This window comes from Perissodus microlepis, chromosome 7, assembly GCF_051167445.1.
Source record: "Perissodus microlepis isolate ML-2025 ecotype Zambia chromosome 7, ASM5116744v1, whole genome shotgun sequence".
In the NCBI taxonomy this organism is placed as follows: Eukaryota; Metazoa; Chordata; class Actinopteri; order Cichliformes; family Cichlidae; genus Perissodus; species Perissodus microlepis.
Genome location: NC_140467.1, coordinates 61594126 through 61613200, shown reverse-complemented (window position 1 = coordinate 61613200; position 19075 = coordinate 61594126). Strand labels below are relative to the sequence as shown.

Genomic DNA, 19075 nt, shown 5'->3' with positions numbered 1-19075 from the left:
GTCAACTTCATAAAAATTCAGTCCTTGGTTTCTTGCCTATGTACAATATAATAATGTAAATATAAACTAAATGTTATTGACAAAAAAGGCAAAAAAAAAATGTGAGTGCTGAAAAGTTCACCTTTATTTTAACAGCAGTGAAAACAGCAAGCATATAAACTTGTTACACAGTTTTAGAGATTGCCTGCAGATATAACTGAAAGAAAGATTTAAAACATTTGTAAATATTTCCCCTCAAAACTGACCTTAGCAGCAATACAAGAAAGCTACAAATAAGTGCTTCTTAATGATCCTGTCATCTTACACATATTTGTATTTAATTTCACAATTAAAAGTTTGAAACTAAATTAAGCCTACTTGGAAAAAGAATCAAAAAGCATCCATGAACAAACAGGCTTACACAAATATAACTTTTTTTTGCATTTAACATTTCTACAACTCCTGTTACCTGGAGTTTAAGAGACAGAAACCAGCAAGCTGCTTTGAATGATCAAGTCTGTACATATATAGAACAATTTCAGCTTAGATTGGTCTTCCAAAACTCAAAGAGGCAGCAAGCTGCTATTAAGGATAAGATATATCTTCATACATATCACATTTTGTTTTTAGCTGTACAGAATTTTTTTTACTAAATTGAAGCTTAAATGACACTGTCACATAATACCAAACACCTAAAGGAATCTTCCTTTTGAACGTATAAGCAGGATGTAAAGGTTGACCCAGAGCACATTGCTAAAAAACCTCTGTAAACATTTCTCGCAATACAATACCACCAAAAGAAAAAAAAAGTGTCACCTTGAAGTGCAGTCACATGAGAAAAAACAACAACAACAACAAAAAACCCCAAACAAACAGTATCAGCAGTATAACATTGCAGTTTTTCGTTTTGTGTTCAGTAAAGAATTGCTGAAGTGCAGTCTTTGACTCTTCAATGAAACAGACGGTTTTTGAGAGCAAGAACTTTGTTGGAGAGTTTAGCTCCATCCAGTTCCATGAAAACCTTCTGGAAAACCTCAAAGGTGTAGCGGAGGTCAGCAGGGTAGGCAAGGTTTAGTGCATACATGAGTCCAAATAGCATTACCACAGCAAATGCTACATTATCCAAATTCTTCACCACCCTGATGCCTTCAAGGACAACTCCAATGTCTTCTTGTTCATCTGCTGAAGCTTGTTCTTTAAGAAGATAAATTCCAACAGTGGTGTCTTCAATGGGCTCATTGATGGTGTCTTCATCCATGTCCTGTAAAAAATACATAAATAAATAAAATAAAAGAAGTCATGTTACTCAATCCATGGCAAGTGAGCAATATGATGTACTGGTGAAAGTCAACCCCCCCCCCCCCCAAAAAAAAAAATAAAAAATAAAGCAAAATAAAATAAAATAAAATAAAATAAAATAAAATAAAATAAAATAAAATACCCCAAGTACTTACCACATACTCCCGGATAAGGTTGTCAGGATCTTCACCCATGTAGATACACACTCCCTTAATGACACACTCACGTCCAGCATCAACATCTTCACACTGAAATTAAATTTGTGTGATTAGTATCTTCAGTCAGCCCTTCTCATTGATTTTAGGTTTTAGTACTGTACTTTACATGAATGCTTTCAAAGTAAAGGCACACATACTAATAAAGTTGACAAAGTAAAGATTAAAACAAAAACAAGCAGATGTACAAGTAGTACAAGATGAGAGCATTTATCATTGGAAAACATTTACAATTTTCCACAATTAAAAGTTTTGTCCAAAAGGGGTCATAGTTGTGTTAAGGCTTTATCACTTACATTATCCATTTGTGCCACAATTTTTTTCAGTCTTTGTCCAAGCTGTCCTCCTCTTCTTTTGAACAGCTTCACCAGGTTGTCTAAGTGGAGATCCATCTGAGACAGGAACTTTGATTGAAGGGGGATTGTGGTAATTCTTTTAAACTCAGCATTGATCTGAAAACATCAGCACAAAAGAGTGAGCTTCAAATGTTTAACACCAGGAAGAAGGCCACAATCACCAATGCTGAAGAAATGGGCGGTTAAATGTGCCTAAAGTATTTTAGCTTAACACCTCTTCCAAGAACTCCCGGTATGAGTCAAACTTTACCTCATGGACATCAAATAGAGCAGGCCATCTTGCCATGAAAGCTTCTACCATTGGTGCATCACAAACAACTTCATGTCTTCTGTAGGCAAAAGTCTTTTCCATCTTGAATTTCAACAACTCTCTGTTGTTCTTCTTCTTTATGTCCAAGAGTAAAGTTTTCCGCATTGCCTCTAGGCTCTCCTCAGTTTCTTCTGGTGGGTATGTTGGGCAAAAGTTAACTTCTCCCCTCTTTGCTTTTTTGACACCAAAGGCTGCACTGCATCTTCCAACAGGTTTGTTCTTTAGAGAGTTTACAGTCACCTCTGGGCAGCCCAGTTTTCGTAGCTGGGTGCGATAGTTTGAGAGTTTATATTTTAAACTGGTCTTCCATCCTCCAAATCCAGTGTTGGAGCCTGTCTGATGCTTCTTCTCGTCTCGATCTCTTGGTGGCTGTAGCCAGGCTGACAAACAGTCAGAGCTCTGTTGAGCCAACCATCCCTTTAACGTTAACTAGTAATGACTTCATGAACTTCTTCACAAATAAAATTTTTATCATTAGAGAAAAAATTACCAGTAATCATCCCACAGATGTAATATTATCTACAGCTACTCTTAGTACCATTGATGTTAAGTTAGACTCTTTTTCTCCAATTGATCTTTCTGAGTTAACTTCAATTATTACTTCCTCCAAACCATCAACGTGTCTTTTAGACCCCATTCCTACAAAACTGCTCAAAGAAGTCCTGCCATTAATTAATTCTTCGATCTTAAATATGATCAACCTATCTCTAATAATCGGCTATGTACCACAGGCCTTCAAGCTGGCTGTAGTTAAACCTTTACTCAAAAAGCCATCTCTAGACCCAGCAGTCTTAGCTAATTATAGGCCAGTCTCCAACCTTCCTTTCATATCAAAAATCCTTGAAAGAGTAGTTGTCAAACAGCTAACAGATCATCTGCAGAGGAATGGTTTATTTGAAGAGTTTCAGTCAGGTTTCAGAGCTCATCACAGCACAGAAACAGCTTTAGTGAAGGTTACAAATGATCTTCTTATGGCCTCTGACAGTGGACTCATCTCTGTGCTTGTCCTGCTAGACCTCAGTGCAGCGTTCGATACTGTCGACCATAATATCCTATTAGAGCGATTAGAACATGCTGTAGGTATTACAGGTACTGCACTGCAGTGGTTTGTATCATATCTATCTAATAGACTCCAATTTGTGCATGTAAATGGAGAGTCCTCTTCACACACTGAGGTTAATTATGGAGTTCCACAGGGTTCAGTGCTAGGACCAATTCTGTTTACATTATACATGCTTCCCTTAGGCAGCATCATTAGAAGACATAGCATACATTTTCACTGCTATGCAGATGACACCCAGCTCTATCTGTCCATGAAGCCAGATAACACACACCAATTAGTTAAACTGCAGGAATGTCTTAAAGACATAAAGACCTGGATGGCCGCTAACTTTCTGCTTCTTAATTCAGATAAAACTGAGGTTATTGTACTCGGCCCTGAAAATCTTAGAAATATGGTATCTAACCAGATTCTTACTCTGGATGGCATTACCTTGGCCTCCAGTAACGCTGTGAGGAACCTTGGAGTCATTTTTGACCAGGACATGTCCTTCAACGCACATATTAAACAAATATGTAAGACTGCTTTCTTCCATTTGCGCAACATCTCTAAAATTAGAAATATCCTGTCTCAGACTGACGCTGAAAAACTAGTTCATGCATTTATTACTTCCAGGCTGGACGACTGTAATTCCTTATTATCAGGATGTCCAAAAAACTCACTGAAAAGCCTTCAGCTAATCCAAAATGCTGCAGCAAGAGTACTGACAGGGACTAGAAAGAGAGAGCATATTTCTCCTGTTTTGGCTTCCCTTCATTGGCTTCCTGTTAAGTCCAGAATTGAATTCAAAATCCTGCTCCTCACATACAAGGTCTTAAATAATCAGGCCCCATCTTATCTTAATGACCTTGTAGTACCATATCACCCTATTAGAGCACTTCGCTCTCGCTCTGCAGGCCTACTTGTTGTTCCTAGAGTATTTAAAAGTAGAATGGGAGGCAGAGCCTTTAGTTTTCAGGCCCCTCTTCTGTGGAACCAGCTTCCAGTTTGGATTCGGGAGACAGACACTATCTCTACTTTTAAGATTAGGCTTAAAACTTTCCTTTTTGCTAAAGCATATAGTTAGGGCTGGACCAGGTGACCCTGAATCCTCCCTTAGTTATGCTGCAATAGACGTAGGCTGCCGGGGGATTCCCATGATGCATTGAGTTTTTCCTTTCCAGTCACCTTTCTCACTCACTATGTATTAATAGACCTCTCTGCATTGAATCATATCTGTTATTAACCTCTGTCTCTCTTCCACAGCATGTCTTTTATCCTGTCTTCCTTCTCTCACCCCAACCAGTCGCAGCAGATGGCCGCCCCTCCCTGAGCCTGGTTCTGCCGGAGGTTTCTTCCTGTTAAAAGGGAGTTTTTCCTTCCCACTGTCGCCAAAGTGCTTGCTCATAGGGGGTCATATGATTGTTGGGTTTTTCTCTGTATCTATGAAGCGCCTTGAGGCGACTTTTGTTGTGATTTGGCGCTATATAAATAAAATTGAATTGAATTGAATTGAATTGTCTCAGTTAGACAGGGATGCTTCTTGATCAGACTCTGAACTACTTGATCCATTTCTTTATCACTGACATACACTTTATACTTCACAATTTCCTGCACCAAACCATCAAGGATGGCTGACTTCAACTTGGGATCTGGAATAAGTGCAGTTCCATTCTGATTGTACGCAATTTTTGCCTGCTGAAGTTGTAATTCAGCATCATACGAAAACTTGGGCACATAAAAGACAGCAGGCCAAGAAGATCGTCAGCTTGTTGACTCACTTGATGACAACACATCCGTGTCCACAGATCCACCAGACAGGTACGAAGAATCGTTAACAGAGGAACAGCTGAGGGCTTCGGAGTCCTGGACAGGATCAAGAATGATATAATCCTCATGCTGCATAGTGGTGGGTCTTGACATGTCAATAACTTTAAGAGTCCCTCTGTCTGCCACTTCTGAAACTGAGGTAAGATTAAGGAACTCATTCCCAAACAAGGAATCCATAAACTGAAGTCTGAAATTGCCCTGAAGACCACACTGTCTCTTGACTTCAACAATGAGATCCTCAATTGATTCAGGTGGTCCAATGGAGAGAGTGAGCCTTTGACAGGTTCCATCAGTCAAGATGATCTTTAGGATCACAGGGGTCCCCATTTCAAGCAGCTATTCTGTAGACAAAAAAAAAAAAATACATCAGACACCCAGAAAGAATAATTTCAGTTTAGTCTTCATACAGTTATCCATACATATCAGTCGGTTATAAAAGGTCAGATATATATAAAAAAAAAGAAAGATAGAATGTATCTAGTGAAATACATGTGACTGAACTCATTACAAATATTTGCACACCTTTTATTTCTATATGCCTTTTTAAAGTCACCATGCGGACTGATCCGATCTTGTAGTCAACCAGTGGATAAGTGTCAAGGAGTTCACGGAGTGAAACAAGAGTGAATATTCTTGCAGATACTGGGTTGAGCTCAAAAACTCTGTAGTGCTCCCTGTACCAGCCACCAAGCTCTCTGACAATGTAGAATATGCTCTGGTTTACAATGCAGATGTGGTTTATTTCACAGAATTCTGGCAACCCACCAGCTGCCCTGTGGGCCAGTACCATTCCCTTCCTATAAGTTCTGCCCTTTATTGTCACACACTGTGCAAGGTTTATCTCTAGAATGTCAGGGAATGTTTGCCTAATGACTCTAGCCATCTCCTCTTTAAGCAAATCCACTGGAAAAGTTGATACAGCCGAGACCTCTAGTTCAGACTTGCCAAGAGATGGGGAGCTTAGATGGTAAGCTATTATCATCTGATGCTTTGAGGCTAAGGAGAGAGGCACATTCTTAAAGCAGCTTGTGTGTCTGATGACCTGCTTGAAAAAGCTGTGTTTGGCCTCGAAACGCATTGTCCACAGCCAAACAACTGGACCAAAAAACCTAATCATCTGTGGATAGTGCTCCAAATAATGGTGTTTTGGTGGTAGCTTAACATCAGGAAACAGTGCCTGGTATCGCTGTCTGTGCTCTATAATTTTGCTTTCCAAAAAAGCCAGAGAGTCATCACTATGCACAGGGGACACGACGAGTTCTGTGATATCCTTCAGAGTCACGAGAACAAGCCATGCAGGCTCGTCTTCAGGCACAAGTGATCCAACTAAAAGAAATCAACACAGAGAAATTTTTACAGTGCTTTTCTACTCTACCTGAACATTCAAAGCGCTCTATACAGGTTGCCTCATTCACACCTGTTCATAGAAGCCCTTTTTCTGTGCTTTCTATCTAACATTCACACACATTCACACTCTGATGAATGCATCAGAGAGTGACTTGGGGTTAATGTCTTGCCCAAGGACAGTTAGCATGCAGTCTGGAGCAGCCAGGGATCCACCCAAAAACCATCTGATTAGTAGATGAGCTGCTCCACCTCCTGAGCCACAGCCACCCCTTTTAGAGGTAAAGAATCAATTAGAAAGTAAGTACAGTAATTTTTTGAGGTGATTTGATTAAAAAAAAAATCATTTTTGCTTCTAATTACATAATTAAGGTGTAATTACATCTTCCAACAAATTGATACATTGTCATAAACGTATCATTTATCTACTAAAAATACATAGGAGCTGGCGTCATGTTGTGGAAGCTGCCATCTTGCCCCACCATCATACACTGGCTGAGATGGGCATCGCTGCTCCGCCTTTTCATGTTTTATGGAAGTGGATTTATACATTACTTTGAATTTAACCTCTGTTGTGGGATTTCTCTTTAGTGTATTGTCCTTTAATGTATTGTCTTGCTTTCATGTTACTTAGTTTAGTATGCCTGGTTCACACCTCATTCACGCTGGGAAACAGACGGTGAGAAACTGGTGAATGTCTCCCAGGATACGGAAGCTCACACAGGAAGGCTTTGACCCCAGAGTGGGGGAGATTCACACAGGTGATAGAGAGTCTTTCTGTTTAGAGCCAAGGTGTGAACTGCAACTGTAAAAGCCTTTTGTTCTGCGACTGTGTATAAAAGGGACCTGAACTGTTCATTGTCAGAGACGACTTTCAGTGCCCCCTGACTGACGTCCCTCCTTATGCATAAGATAGCTGAAATAAAGGTGTTGTTACAACTCATCGTGTCTGCAGGCTTTGGTAATTAAAATTTCCACAACACCTCCTAAGACCCAAACTCTTCCACAGCATGCATTTTTAATTTGTCTTTGATATTTGGGCTGATTGGGTCCAATGAATGTAAAAACAAAGAATTACCTGATTATTATTTTTTTTACCTTATTTTTGTTTTTATGGAAAATCGAAGCCACATGTGAAGATATTGATTTAAAATTTTGATAGAACTGTAGCAGTATAATGTCCCCGTAAATGGATATCAGGCCCTTGTAGAGCAAAATTGAGTATTTTGGTCTAAATAAACCAAAATGCGATGTCCACATATGTGGACGGCAGGTCCTAGGAGGTTAAAGATGTCAAATAGCTCTTTCACACTACATATGACCATTTCACATTTGTACATGTATATTTTGGTGATCTCTTTCTCACTATGTTTTTCTTCTTATGGAAATAAGCTAAGATTAAACCGGTTAATGTTAGGCTCCTGTGTCCTAAAAAAAATCACACCTTTCCCCTGATAAGCAAATTGATTGGATTCTCACACTGTGCGGGAATTGATTATCAATTACAACTTTGATGAGCCACTTCAAAGAAAGTTTCACAGCAGCAACAGAAAGTCCAGATGTGGAAACAGAAGGTTTCCACATTAAAATATCGATATTTTAATCATTTTGGGTAAAATTGTAGTTTTTCATAAACAGGAACACAGTGGAAAGAAACTATCATTCGGATTGTCTAGATTGGAAAGAACTACTCCCTCGTCCGCCTTTTATAGTCATGTGTGAAATACGGCTGTATAAATGTGTGGCAGCCTCTGGCGTGCGCACTCACAACAATGGCTGAGCGTAACTGGAGTCATGTGTGCACGTATTTTACATCCACAAACAGCCGAGACGTGGTTTGCGATACATGTGGCAAGAAAGTGAGGTGTTGTGGCAACACCACCAACCTTGTCAAACACCTCAGAGTAAATCATATCACAGAATATGACGAGCGTATGTTGAGGCGAACTGAAGAGGAGGAGAAGGACAGGTGCTGCTAGGGCGAGACAGACGTCTCTCACGGAGTCCTTTAGTGCTGCAGGCAGGCAAGGTGTTCAAATAGCGCACAACTTCAGGTTTTGTATTTCTATATGATGAATTCTGCATTATTAAGTGATAAGAACAAGTAATCTGATGTCCTGTAATGATTATGACGCTATAATTTGAGATACAATAAAAGAGTAAAGTTTTTGTACAAAGTATCGGATCAGTACCGTCGATACCACCCTGAATTTTACTTGGTATCGGATCGGAAAGGAAATCAGTGGTATCGCACATCACTAGTGTCGGGATGAAATATTATTTTACTGTTACTATTCATAATCATTATTATTACTGTTGCATCATTTATGATTTATCATTATCATTTCATTGAAACATTTATTGAAACTGTTGATGTTATATTAAAGTCTGTATTTCAGGTGTTAGTATAATTACATAATAATCTTATATACACACATATTGCCTTTTTGTGCTTATTAAAGAGTTGAAGCTCGGTCAAGTTAATTAATGGTTTGAAGCTACAGCCGACGCGAGTTCGACTGATCTATGGAGCAAAGCACAGCTATTGAAAGGTTGCCTACATGCTTACAGTACAATTTACCACATATGATACATGTTGTATAGGCCTGTGTGTGTGCATTCAGCAGCTTGCTGCATTGAAGTTTGCCTGGTAACAGATGACGCAGAGGGAGGTCATGCACTAAGGTTAACACAGACACACAGTTTGCCTGAATATACAGTATTTAGAAACTGACTCCAAAAGTTGTTTACCTGCATACGTGACAGTTTAGTTCTGATAAGCCCAGAGAGTGGAATAACAGGAAGCATCTGGTGGGTGGGAGAGGAAGTAACTGTTCTTTTTTAGAATATGTCCAGGCTGGAGTTACTGGAACATGCATCTGCGGTGACGCATATTACTTGTCATCATATGTATAAATATCACACCCGTGTACTGTTCTGGGGAGATCGAGGCTGATGTTTTGCAGAGCCCATCTTCACCACATATATGTGTTTTAATAAAATCATTGTTTTGACGCACTATGGACCTTCAGTCGTATGTCTCTTTTCTCAAATACGAAACAGGACACTAGTGATCAAACGTCAGGCCAAGCTGGAACTGATTCCTGTCTTCTGTGACTTCTACAACACTGTCCAATAGAGACACGTGAATGAAATGCAGTGTCATTAAAAACACTGATGATCTTTATTTAAAAATGTAATATATTTACATCTGAATAAACCTTCAGGCATTACGCTGACGGACGGATGGATGGACAATGAATGCTTTCTCATCCTTCTTCTCATGCACCATGGAAGTGTCTGAGGGGCTTTTCCACTTGGAATCGGGATACTGTGTCCACACTTCAGAGGTGGAGTTTCCAGCATCTCACCTGGGCCTCATCTGCAAACAATCAGCAGGAGGGCTTCTTAAACCAGCGCTGCCTGCTACTCCTCGCCAGTTTGTTCTGCCATCTCCAGTGGTAACTAGGCTTCACCTCTGCTCCAGTTCTGGCTTGCTCCTTCCCTGTGTTTAACCTTGTTTTCCCTGTGTTTAGGTCTCCTCTGCCAACATACTCATCCTACCCTCAAACTCCCTTACCCGTCCAGCACTATTCATTTAAGATGTGATGGAATCAAAGTAATTATTTTCAATCAAATGCTGCAAAGGAATATTTTCATGTGACACAGCGTAAATCTTTCAACTTCAACTTCTTCTCCCTCTGTTGCAGAATTCCCGTTGGATTGTTCCCATCAGGAGCCAGGTGTTCAGTCTCTCGATAGCTTTTCCTCTGGTTCCTGCTCTCTGCTGACACTCCTAGCTCGAGCCACGTTCTCCATTCCCTCGCTTTAAACAAAGTCTCATAAATAGTTTAACCATGTGCATTGAATCTGCATTTGGGTCTAAGCTTTCTATGGAGGGAAGAAATCATCACAGTGACATCTATTCAATTTTTAATTCAATTTTAATAATAATAATAATAATGATGGATTGCATTTATATAGCGCTTTTCGGGACCACTCAAAGCGCTTTACAATTTTATTTATATAGCGCCAAATGACAGCAAAAGTCACCTCAAGGCGCTTTATATTGTAAGGTATACTTACAAAGAAAACCCCAACAATCATATGACCCCCTATGAGCAAGCACTTTGGCGACAGTGGGAAGGAAAAACTCCCTTTTAACAGGAAGAAACCTCCAGCAGAACCAGGCTCAGGGAGGGGCGGCCATCTGCTGCGACCGGTTGGGGAGGGGCAAGTAAAACAGGATAAAGACATGCTGTGGAAGAGAACCAGAGGTTAATAACAAGTACCATTCAGTGCAGAGAGGCCTATTAAACATAGTGGGCGAAGAAGAAGCACCCAGTGGATCACGGGAATCCCCCGGCAGCCTAATGCTGGGCATACACTGTGCAATTTTTGGCCCATTTTGAGCCGATTTTTCAGTCGTGCGACCGTTTTGGGGGTCGTCCCGAGTTTGGCCTTGATCGTGTGTCGTGCATCGTCTACATGGGGTAACGAGAAGCGATTAACGCCTCACGACCAGCTCCCGATCATCAATCGTTTGCTCGTAAGAAAATCAAACCTGTTTGAAATCCTGTCGGTCGTCCCGAGGGTGTCACAGCGTCTCACACTGCGCACGCGCAAACGCAGAAATGAGAGTGAAAAGACGGAGTAGAACGGCGGTGCGGCGTGTCATCTGGACACAAGCCACGGCACAAACTTCTCACCCCTGCGAGTCAATCGTACAGTTTGAGCAGGAGCTGAATAACGCGACTGAAAAAAATCGCAGCACAGTGTATGCCCAGCTTATTGCAGCATGGAGGATTCAGGGTCACCTGAGTAGCCCATCAGCCTACTAAAAGGATACTGAAGAAACCCGTCGAAATAGTCTTAGTCTTCATCACTGCTGCTGGTGGACTCAGTTGAACACCTCCGAAATTTGCACACAGGCAAGTATTCCTCTTCTTCCTCAGAATCCTCTCGGGAACGCTTCCTCGAGCCTCCAGCTTCATGGTTGTCAAGCTCTTCGTGCGCATCTTCAAAAAGTTCATCACTGCTGCTCTCAGAGTGGTCGTACACAGTTGAGCTGGTCCCCGAATCAGAGTGTGCAAGCCTGGATTTTTTGCTATTACGACCTTCTTCGTCAACATCTTCCTCTCTGGACCTTTTCGTGGATCCACCAGGCTGTGCTTCTTCTTCTGTTACCTGCTGATTGATGTCCTCATCGGCAATATTACCAACATGAGGACAGCCCTCGCTATCAGTGTCGCAAGCAGAGAAGAAGTCAGAGTCATCATCAGAAAACTCCTCGCTCCATCTGATTCTTTTGTTTGGTTCCACATCTTCTTCATCCATCTCTCTAGACCTCCTCCTGGAAACACCTGGCTGAGGGTCCTCTTCTGGGATGTACTGGTGAACATCCTCACAGTCTTCAAATGCCTCATCAGAATCCTCATTTTCAATGCCACCGACAACAACAGCATTATGATCCTCATGCTGTTCATTGTTGTCAGCATTGGCATTATTGTCCCTCACATTATTATTTTGAATGTTGACATTGTTGTAATTGACATAGTCATCGTAAAGGTAATCGTCATATTGATTCAATACTGAAGCTATTAGCGCATCCAGCCTCCGACAAATATCACGGAGAGCACGATAACGATCGACCACGAAGCCCCGGAGTCCACCAATATCTTCGTTAGCTGGTTGGTTAGCTGGTTGGTTAGCTGGTCGGTTAGCATGTTCCTGATCTCCACTTGAAAACCTTTGTGGGTTAACCTGTCGGCCTGCAAGATCATTTAATCTTTTAATTAGCATTCATAACTATCTGCTGAAAATCTGTTTTTCATCAATTTCAAGACTGAGCACATGTGCTTACCATTACGGTTATTTTGTGATCCATCTCCTCTTCCACTCATTTTGACTACAAGGAACACAAAACAACAATGATCAGTAAACCTCAACTCAGAATGTTCAGAGAATTTGCTTTTTTTGTGATGACTTTAGGCTGCGTCCGAACGTACACGCCTATGTTTGAAAACGCACGTTTTCCTTTTTCGTTTAAAAAAAATCCAGTCCACATGTGCAGTTTTGAAAAAATATCTCCTTCCACATGTAAATGCTAAAAACAAAGTGAAACGCTGTCAAGAACACGCCAAATCTTAACCGTGTAGAAATGTTGGCCAATCAGAAGTCTAGAAGCCTGGGTGGGAAAACCTCACAAAACCTTACGTGCTTCTGAAAAGTTTTTGTCTTTTTCTGGAAAAGCAGCTAATTTTGTGTTACTTTCACTTGCCTTCATCGTTTCAAATGTTAATAACTAAAGACAGCATTTTGGCTGGAACAGACTCACAACTTTGGAATGGACAAAATGCATACAGCGTACATAAATGTCATTTTTTTAAATGACATTTATTCCAAACCGACTGTGTTGAATGTAGAATCCACGTCTGATGCGCACTCTGATGCCTCTGTGTTTCTAAATGGAGGCACAGTAACTGTGTGTGTATATGTAAGTGTGTAAAAACTGCAGATACTAAGATTAACAGACACAGTATGTTGTCTACATCCGCCATTGTAGAAATTGATCTCATGTAAACACTAACGTGGCCACAGCGTCAACAGCGGCGCACACTTTTGACATTGCCTGAGTAAATGTCCGTTTTCCTCGTCCACACCTAAACACAAAAACGTCGTTTTCAAAAATCTCCACCCTGGCAGGAGTTTTTAAAAATCTCACCTTTCAGTGACTCAATCTGCTGTTTAGGTGTGGACGAAAGGCCCAAATGCAGAGACAAAGCTGCGCTTTCAAAAACAGCCGTGTACATGTGGACGCAGCCTCAGTTTCTCAGAAATTCTAATAGTTTGTTTGAGAACAAAAGTCTTCTCTATTTTCCTAAATGAACAAAATAATCTCAGAAATAATCGTGTTAAAAAGAGCTTCTGTCACTCAGATATGATTAAGAACATTTTCTAATTTATGTATAATTTGTCAAATATTACATCAGCTGACAAATAGTTAAGTCTTCATTTGTTTTCCTGAATAATAGATCCACATCATCCTCTCTATGATGGAAAATATACTCTAGTCTTGCACAATGTAAAGTACATAAATACTGTCCTGGCAGGCAGGAAAATCCGGCTTTATATATTTAAGTAAATGATCTTAAGTTTATAAACTGAAATTTGAGCTTACTTTAGTTCTTGGTAAATTACAGAGCAGTTAATCCTCAGGGAAACGTCGAAATGTCACTAAATAGTGGTCTGCTTTCATACGGTTGCAGTGTCTCTTCAGTTTTGTGTTCATATGCTGATGTTTTCATTCAAAACATGCTTAAATGCTGTGATGTCACTTTAGCAGCAAAGACTGCGGAATGTGCAGAGATTCTTTTTACATCAAGTTGTTTGCTCAGAGTTTGATATCTTTTAAATGGAGACAAAAAAAACAGACAGAAGTGAATCTAAAAGACTAAAGCAGTCAATGTGTTATTATTTTTATTTATTCTAATAGTTCCTGTAAAGTTCTACTCTAAGAGATTCATCTTGGCCTTCATGCAGGATTAAAGCTCAATAACACACAAAATATAAAACATTTCTTTATGGTTGTTAGGCAAAGTTATCAAACATATATCCACTAATATGGTCTCATTCTTGCTCTGCTCCCTAATTTTTCCCTGGAGGCATCGCTATGGCAACAAAACAACATGTTCCAAACAACAACAACCAAGCTGTTTCCAGAGCTTAATATTTAACATGTCTTTGTTATAAACTTTATTTGTACAAATCTGTGATGTTGATGTGCACAACGTGGGATTTAGACCTCGGAGGGTTAATCAACAAATCACGAAAAATTAGCTTTAAATTTCTGTTCATGACGGTGCAGATTTCTGACATTTTGTGTACTTTAAGCATTTAACAATTTGATTGTGTTCTAATAAAAACTGTGTGAAACTCAAGTTAGACCTGTGTTTGTAAATGAACCGCCCCATGTTGTGTAGCTTTCTGGATTTTATACTTATTGGGCTACATATTAATTTACTATACAGGCTATACAGTAGATAAAATCTAAACTCACATGTTTTATGTAACTAAAGTGTTTAATCATGTGGGCTACAGACAATAATCCAGTTATGGACTATACTGATATGAGAAACGTGCATACTTACTGCATTTGAATCATTTTAACCATATGTAACCACCTGCATGTCATGGTCCCGGGACTTCTACCTGGTTTTTTGTGTCTTGTATTGCAACAAACAACTTAAACATAAACAATTACAAAGAAAGAACAGTACAGCATCCACATCTGAACCAAAGAGTAAAACAGTGAAATGTGGATTATTAAATATTAGATCTCTCTCCTCCAAGTCTCTGTTAGTACATGACTTAATAATTGATCAACAAATTGATTTACTCTGCCTTACAGAAACCTGGTTGCAGCAGGATGATTATGTTAGTTTAAATGAATCAACACCCCCGAGTCATTCTAACTACCAGAAACCTCGAAGCACAGGCCGAGGGGGCGGTGTGGCAGCAATTTTTCACACCAGCCTATTAATTAACGAAAGACCAAGACAGACTTTTAATTCATTTGAAAGCCTGATGCTTAACATTGTCCACCCCAGCTGTGAAACTCAGAAACCAGTCTTACTTGTTATCATCTATCGTCCACCTGGGCCTTACACAGAGTTTCTGTCTGATTTCTCAGACTTTATATCTAATTTAGTTCTGAGCTCAGATAAAATAATTATTGTGGGTGATTTTAACATCCATGTAGATGCTAAAAATGACAGCCTCAACATGGCATTTAATCTGTTATTAGACTCAATTGGTTCCTCTCAAAATGTAAAAGAACCCACCCACCACTTTAATCACACTCTAGATTTTTTAATTGTTATGTAATTATGTGATGCATGTACTTTTGACTTTTGCTGCCATGATGCCAGGTCTCTCTTGGAAATTAGATGTTAATCTCAATGAGATTTTTACCTGGATAAATAAAGGACTAATAATAATTTATTTGACAGGTACATTATGATAGAGATGAAGATGTTCCAGTCAACTATGAAAATGTGGGAGACTCAGCTGTTTCTATCAGACTGCACTGATCAACAACTTGCTGATAAAATTACTGCTGTTATATTATCAGCATCATCTCATCTGGTTTCACACATTAAATACTCTGGCTGCTGCTCGCCTCTGACTGGACACTGCAGCATGACAAATTCATGACCAGGTTCATCCTGGGATTTAACATAATGAAGAGCAGCTGAAGCCAGTTATGCTGCACTAATGCTGGGTTATTACTTGTTAAGACCATATCTTGCTGAATGCAGTCGTGTCATTTAAACCAAGTGTGTGTGTGTGTGTGTGTGTGTGTGTGTGTGTGTGTGTGTGTGGTTTCCACAGCTCATAAGCAGAAGAAGTTGGACGCGCTGCAGCCCTGCGACACAGCTTACCCAGGCTTCATGTACGACCCGTCTGTCAGAGAGGCCAACAGCCTCAACAAGTGTGGACGCTGCCAGAAGTATGACACACACACACACACTTTAAAAATCAAAACAAGCTTCATTCATAGTTTGTTAATCTGGTCTTAAATCGAGGAAGTTTCAACTTAAGCATAATTGAATGATTGGCAGTGACTGACTGCGGCCTTCTTTGCGTTTCAGGATGTTTGTGGTGCAGCAGATTCCTGACACTAACCTGGTTCTGGTCGTGACTCAGGCCTACTGTGACTGCTCCCGTCAGTATGGAGCCATTCTGCTGGAGCCCAAAGAGATCAAATATATCCTTCACATACTCAGCAGCAAAATGCTGCCCCCTGCTGGATGCTTACAGCCACAAATACTGCAGGGAGGGCAAGACTGCATTCAGCCTGGAAAATCACATTTGTGCTGTAATCTCCTTATTTTCCCTCAGATCAGTGATGCAGTTCACTGCCACTCCACAGCCAATGATGAGAACATTAATAGATTATCTGAGCAGTCTCACAACATCTGTTTGCTCTTAGCTGAGGCTTTGAAACTTCAGATTTACGTCATGCTTTGTTTCTACAAAATTTCGTCCCCATTATATATTTATTCCCAGAAAGTCAGGCGTTGCCGATCGACGGTTGTTCACAGCGAGCTTCCAGTTTTCCTTAATATCTGTGAACATAACGCCACAGTGAAGTGCAACAGGATGAAATCCCAGAAGGTGCGGCGGCGCCCTGAGTCATGCCACGCCTACCACCCAAAGGTCAGTGCTGAGCCCCACTGCTGACTGTGAACGCAAAAGAACTGCAAGACTATTTAGCAAACACAAACGTGGTGATTTTAAAGGCAAATAAAGAATCTCACACAGAAAACTAGCAACAACACATAAGGTGTGTGTGTCTGTGTGTGAAATAAATAAAGGCGAAGCAGGTCTCAGGGTCAATCGGGTACTGACGCACCTCTGTCCTGCAGCACATCCAACAGTCAGCTGAAAAGCAGAACATCACCTCTTTTGTTAAGAGTGATTTTTTTAAGGGATTCAAATTCTTCACTTTAAAGGTTCCACTAATCATTTAACAGTCGTTGTTGCAGCTTGTGTATAATCTCTAACATCAGTCCCGTCACACTTGATGGCTGTTTAAAGCAGATGTTTTGGGCACATTTCCAGCTCCTTATTTTTATTCTTGGACTCCCCTAGAAGAGCTTTGCATGATGGGTCATAGCTTGTAATAATCTACTGCTTACACTGGACTGTGGTGCATCATTTATCAGGATGTCAGGATGATCTCCAAAGGAACACTCAGACTGTGGGTTAAATATCTCAGACTCTGCATCAGTTGGTTCAGAACTAAAGAAGCCAAACCAAAAATATGTTGCCTTATTTTCTAGCACTCAAGTCTGAAGTAAGCTGTTTTTAGCTCCTCCTCCCTTTAACCCAGCTGTCGTTTGATTGGCTGCCCCATGTAAACAGAAGGTTTGAGTGCATCTAAGAAAAGCAGAGAAAAAGAGAAAAACTGTGATACTGTAGGTCTACTCGCTTTAAGTATGCACGCGTTAGAATATAATTTATGCTAAAATGAGTCCAGAGTACGGACAGAAAAATCAACTTCACTGACCCTTCATACATCAAGTCATCCATGATCTGCTGTTCATTCTGTAAAGCTAACTAATGATTGTGTGGTGAAACAGGTGAACGCTGATGTACTCAGAGAAACTGCTATGAAAGGACCGAGCATCACATTTGTTTCGTCCTACAGGAGAACGCTAAGGACTGCGGCGGGGCGGCAGCCATCTCCCTGTCGCTCTCTCTCTTCTCTGCCTCTCTGCTCGTCTCATTGGTCACTGAGTTCTAAACCAAAATGAACCCACCAATCAAGATGAACGTGATAGTGAGGCGGAGACTTAAACATCCAGCAGGTAGCCAAAGGATTTTTTTTTTTTTTACTTGAATAAGAGACAAACTTGGACGGAGAAACTGTCTCAGCTGCTGATCGGCCTCACTTTGCAGCACAAATAAAGGGCTACACAAGGTTTTCTTAAAACCTGTAATAGACTCTAAACTGACTCTGGATCAGCTTTGCAGTGGCTCTGCAGCTGGAGGAGAAATGATAAGGGGGGACCCCCTCCTGGACAGTGCAGCCTGTGCGTGGAGACGCGTTGCCATTACACCGGAACAAGAATGTAGCACCTTTGTAGCTTTTTGATACAGAACTGATGTGTAAATGTAGAGTTTTACAGCCTCGATTTACCAAAACGCTCAAATTCGGACAAAAAAAAAAAAGCTGAACTTTAAACACTCAAAGACTTTCTCAGCAGCTTTAAGGGTCAAAGGTTAACAGAAGATGCCGCACGCCATATGCAAGGAAACGCTGTGACTGACTGAGGAGCGCGACGCCAGCCTGTTAAAGATGAAGATGGAGAGAAAGTCTCGATGATTTTGTTGGCTGAGACAGAAGTGGTGTAGCGGCTTTAGGTGGAAATGAAGCCACAGCATTCAGGGATTAGTTTTTATAGATAAAGATGTCCTGGGACTGTTCGGAATGTCAACACAATAAAAAAAACATTTTTCACTTTACACAGCAGCATATTTGTGGTTTTTTCACATTTACAAAGAAAACTAAAGCGCCTTGAGGCGACTGTTGTTGTGATTTGGCTCTATAAATAAAATTGAACTGAACTTGTGTTTTCATCTTCAGGGGCTCGACTGTCTGAGCTCGTACAAACATTGTATTCTCAGAGTCACCGTCATTGGATATTTTCTGTCATTAACAGGAAATTCCAACCTTGATCTTCTTCCCAAAACTGGTGTAACACTGATTTGCTGATTAAAACAAGACTGGTGACATGGAGACCTTCCTATTTTTCTTACAGAGCTCATGGGCTTCACTGCTCTCTTACCTCTGCACCGCTGATCAGCTGCTATGTGAAGCAGGTGTAAATGCACAACAGCGCTGCAAGAGATCATGTTACGCTCATGTTAGCTTCTCTTCATTGGTTCCCTGTTAAATTCCGAATTTCACATCCTTCTCCTCAAATACAAAGTCCTGACTGATCAGACTCACATCTTAAAGACCTCAGAGCGCCTCATTATCAGGACCGAGCACGTCGCTCTCACACTGCAGGCTTACATTACACTACACTCTTCGAGTTTTTAAAAGTAGGATGGGAGGCAGAGCCTTCAGCTGTCCCACTTTGGGTTTGGATGACAGACACTCAACTCTACTTTTAAGATTAGGCTTAGAATA

At 40.6% G+C, this 19075-nt stretch overlaps 3 protein-coding genes and 1 long non-coding RNA gene across 5 annotated transcripts; 2 read left to right on the top strand and 2 right to left on the bottom strand.

The window, feature by feature from the left end:
- Positions 1–889: 889 nt before the first annotated feature.
- LOC146384477 (uncharacterized) lies at positions 890–5355 on the bottom strand. Its single transcript, XM_084932488.1, has 6 exons — positions 4993–5355; positions 4722–4926; positions 2100–2497; positions 1790–1945; positions 1434–1526; positions 890–1240 (listed from the first exon to the last, which is right to left on the bottom strand). The coding sequence occupies exons 1-6, from the start codon at positions 5353–5355 to the stop codon at positions 929–931; spliced, it is 1527 nt and encodes a 508-aa protein (XP_084788614.1). The 3' UTR covers positions 890–928.
- Positions 5356–9308: 3953 nt separating this feature from the next.
- Positions 9309–10196, top strand: LOC146384476 (uncharacterized). The gene is made up of 3 exons (XR_014800868.1): positions 9309–9833; positions 9909–9991; positions 10083–10196. It is a non-coding gene; the product is annotated as an uncharacterized LOC146384476 (long non-coding RNA).
- A 1048-nt stretch (positions 10197–11244) lies between these two features.
- LOC146384475 (uncharacterized) lies at positions 11245–15163 on the bottom strand. 2 transcript variants are annotated; one of them, XM_084936451.1, is made up of 3 exons: positions 13553–15163; positions 12236–12280; positions 11245–12143 (listed from the first exon to the last, which is right to left on the bottom strand). In XM_084936451.1, exons 2-3 carry the CDS (start codon positions 12273–12275, stop codon positions 11245–11247), a joined length of 939 nt encoding a protein of 312 aa, XP_084792577.1. In that variant the 5' UTR covers positions 12276–12280; positions 13553–15163. The 2 variants fall into 2 exon arrangements, with proteins under 2 accessions (XP_084792577.1, XP_084792576.1); XM_084936450.1 differs by lacking the exon at positions 13553–15163 and having other exon boundaries at positions 12236–12485.
- Positions 15164–15760: 597 nt separating this feature from the next.
- On the top strand, positions 15761–17683 carry LOC146384474 (voltage-dependent calcium channel subunit alpha-2/delta-4-like). Its single transcript, XM_084932487.1, has 4 exons — positions 15761–15883; positions 16026–16146; positions 16516–16593; positions 17588–17683. Exons 1-4 carry the CDS (start codon positions 15825–15827, stop codon positions 17681–17683), a joined length of 354 nt encoding a protein of 117 aa, XP_084788613.1. The 5' UTR covers positions 15761–15824.
- Positions 17684–19075: the final 1392 nt, after the last annotated feature.

Coding starts and splice junctions, on each gene's coding strand:
- LOC146384477 (XM_084932488.1), bottom strand. CDS start 5,355: ATGGGGACCCCTGTGATCCTAAAGATCATCTTGACTGATGGAACCTGT. Junction 2,498..4,721: donor GAAGCATCCCTGTCTAACTG/AGACAATTCAAT, acceptor AGAAGAAGCATC/AGACAGGCTCCAACACTGGA. Junction 1,946..2,099: donor CTCTATTTGATGTCCATGAG/GTAAAGTTTGAC, acceptor TGATGTTTTCAG/ATCAATGCTGAGTTTAAAAG.
- LOC146384475 (XM_084936451.1), bottom strand. CDS start 12,275: ATGAGTGGAAGAGGAGATGGATCACAAAATAACCGTAATG. Junction 12,144..12,235: donor ATCACAAAATAACCGTAATG/GTAAGCACATGT, acceptor ATGATCTTGCAG/GCCGACAGGTTAACCCACAA.
- LOC146384474 (XM_084932487.1), top strand. CDS start 15,825: ATGTACGACCCGTCTGTCAGAGAGGCCAACAGCCTCAACAAGTGTGGA. Junction 16,147..16,515: donor CCAAAGAGATCAAATATATC/CTTCACATACTC, acceptor TGTGAACATAAC/GCCACAGTGAAGTGCAACAG. Junction 16,594..17,587: donor GCCACGCCTACCACCCAAAG/GTCAGTGCTGAG, acceptor TTCGTCCTACAG/GAGAACGCTAAGGACTGCGG.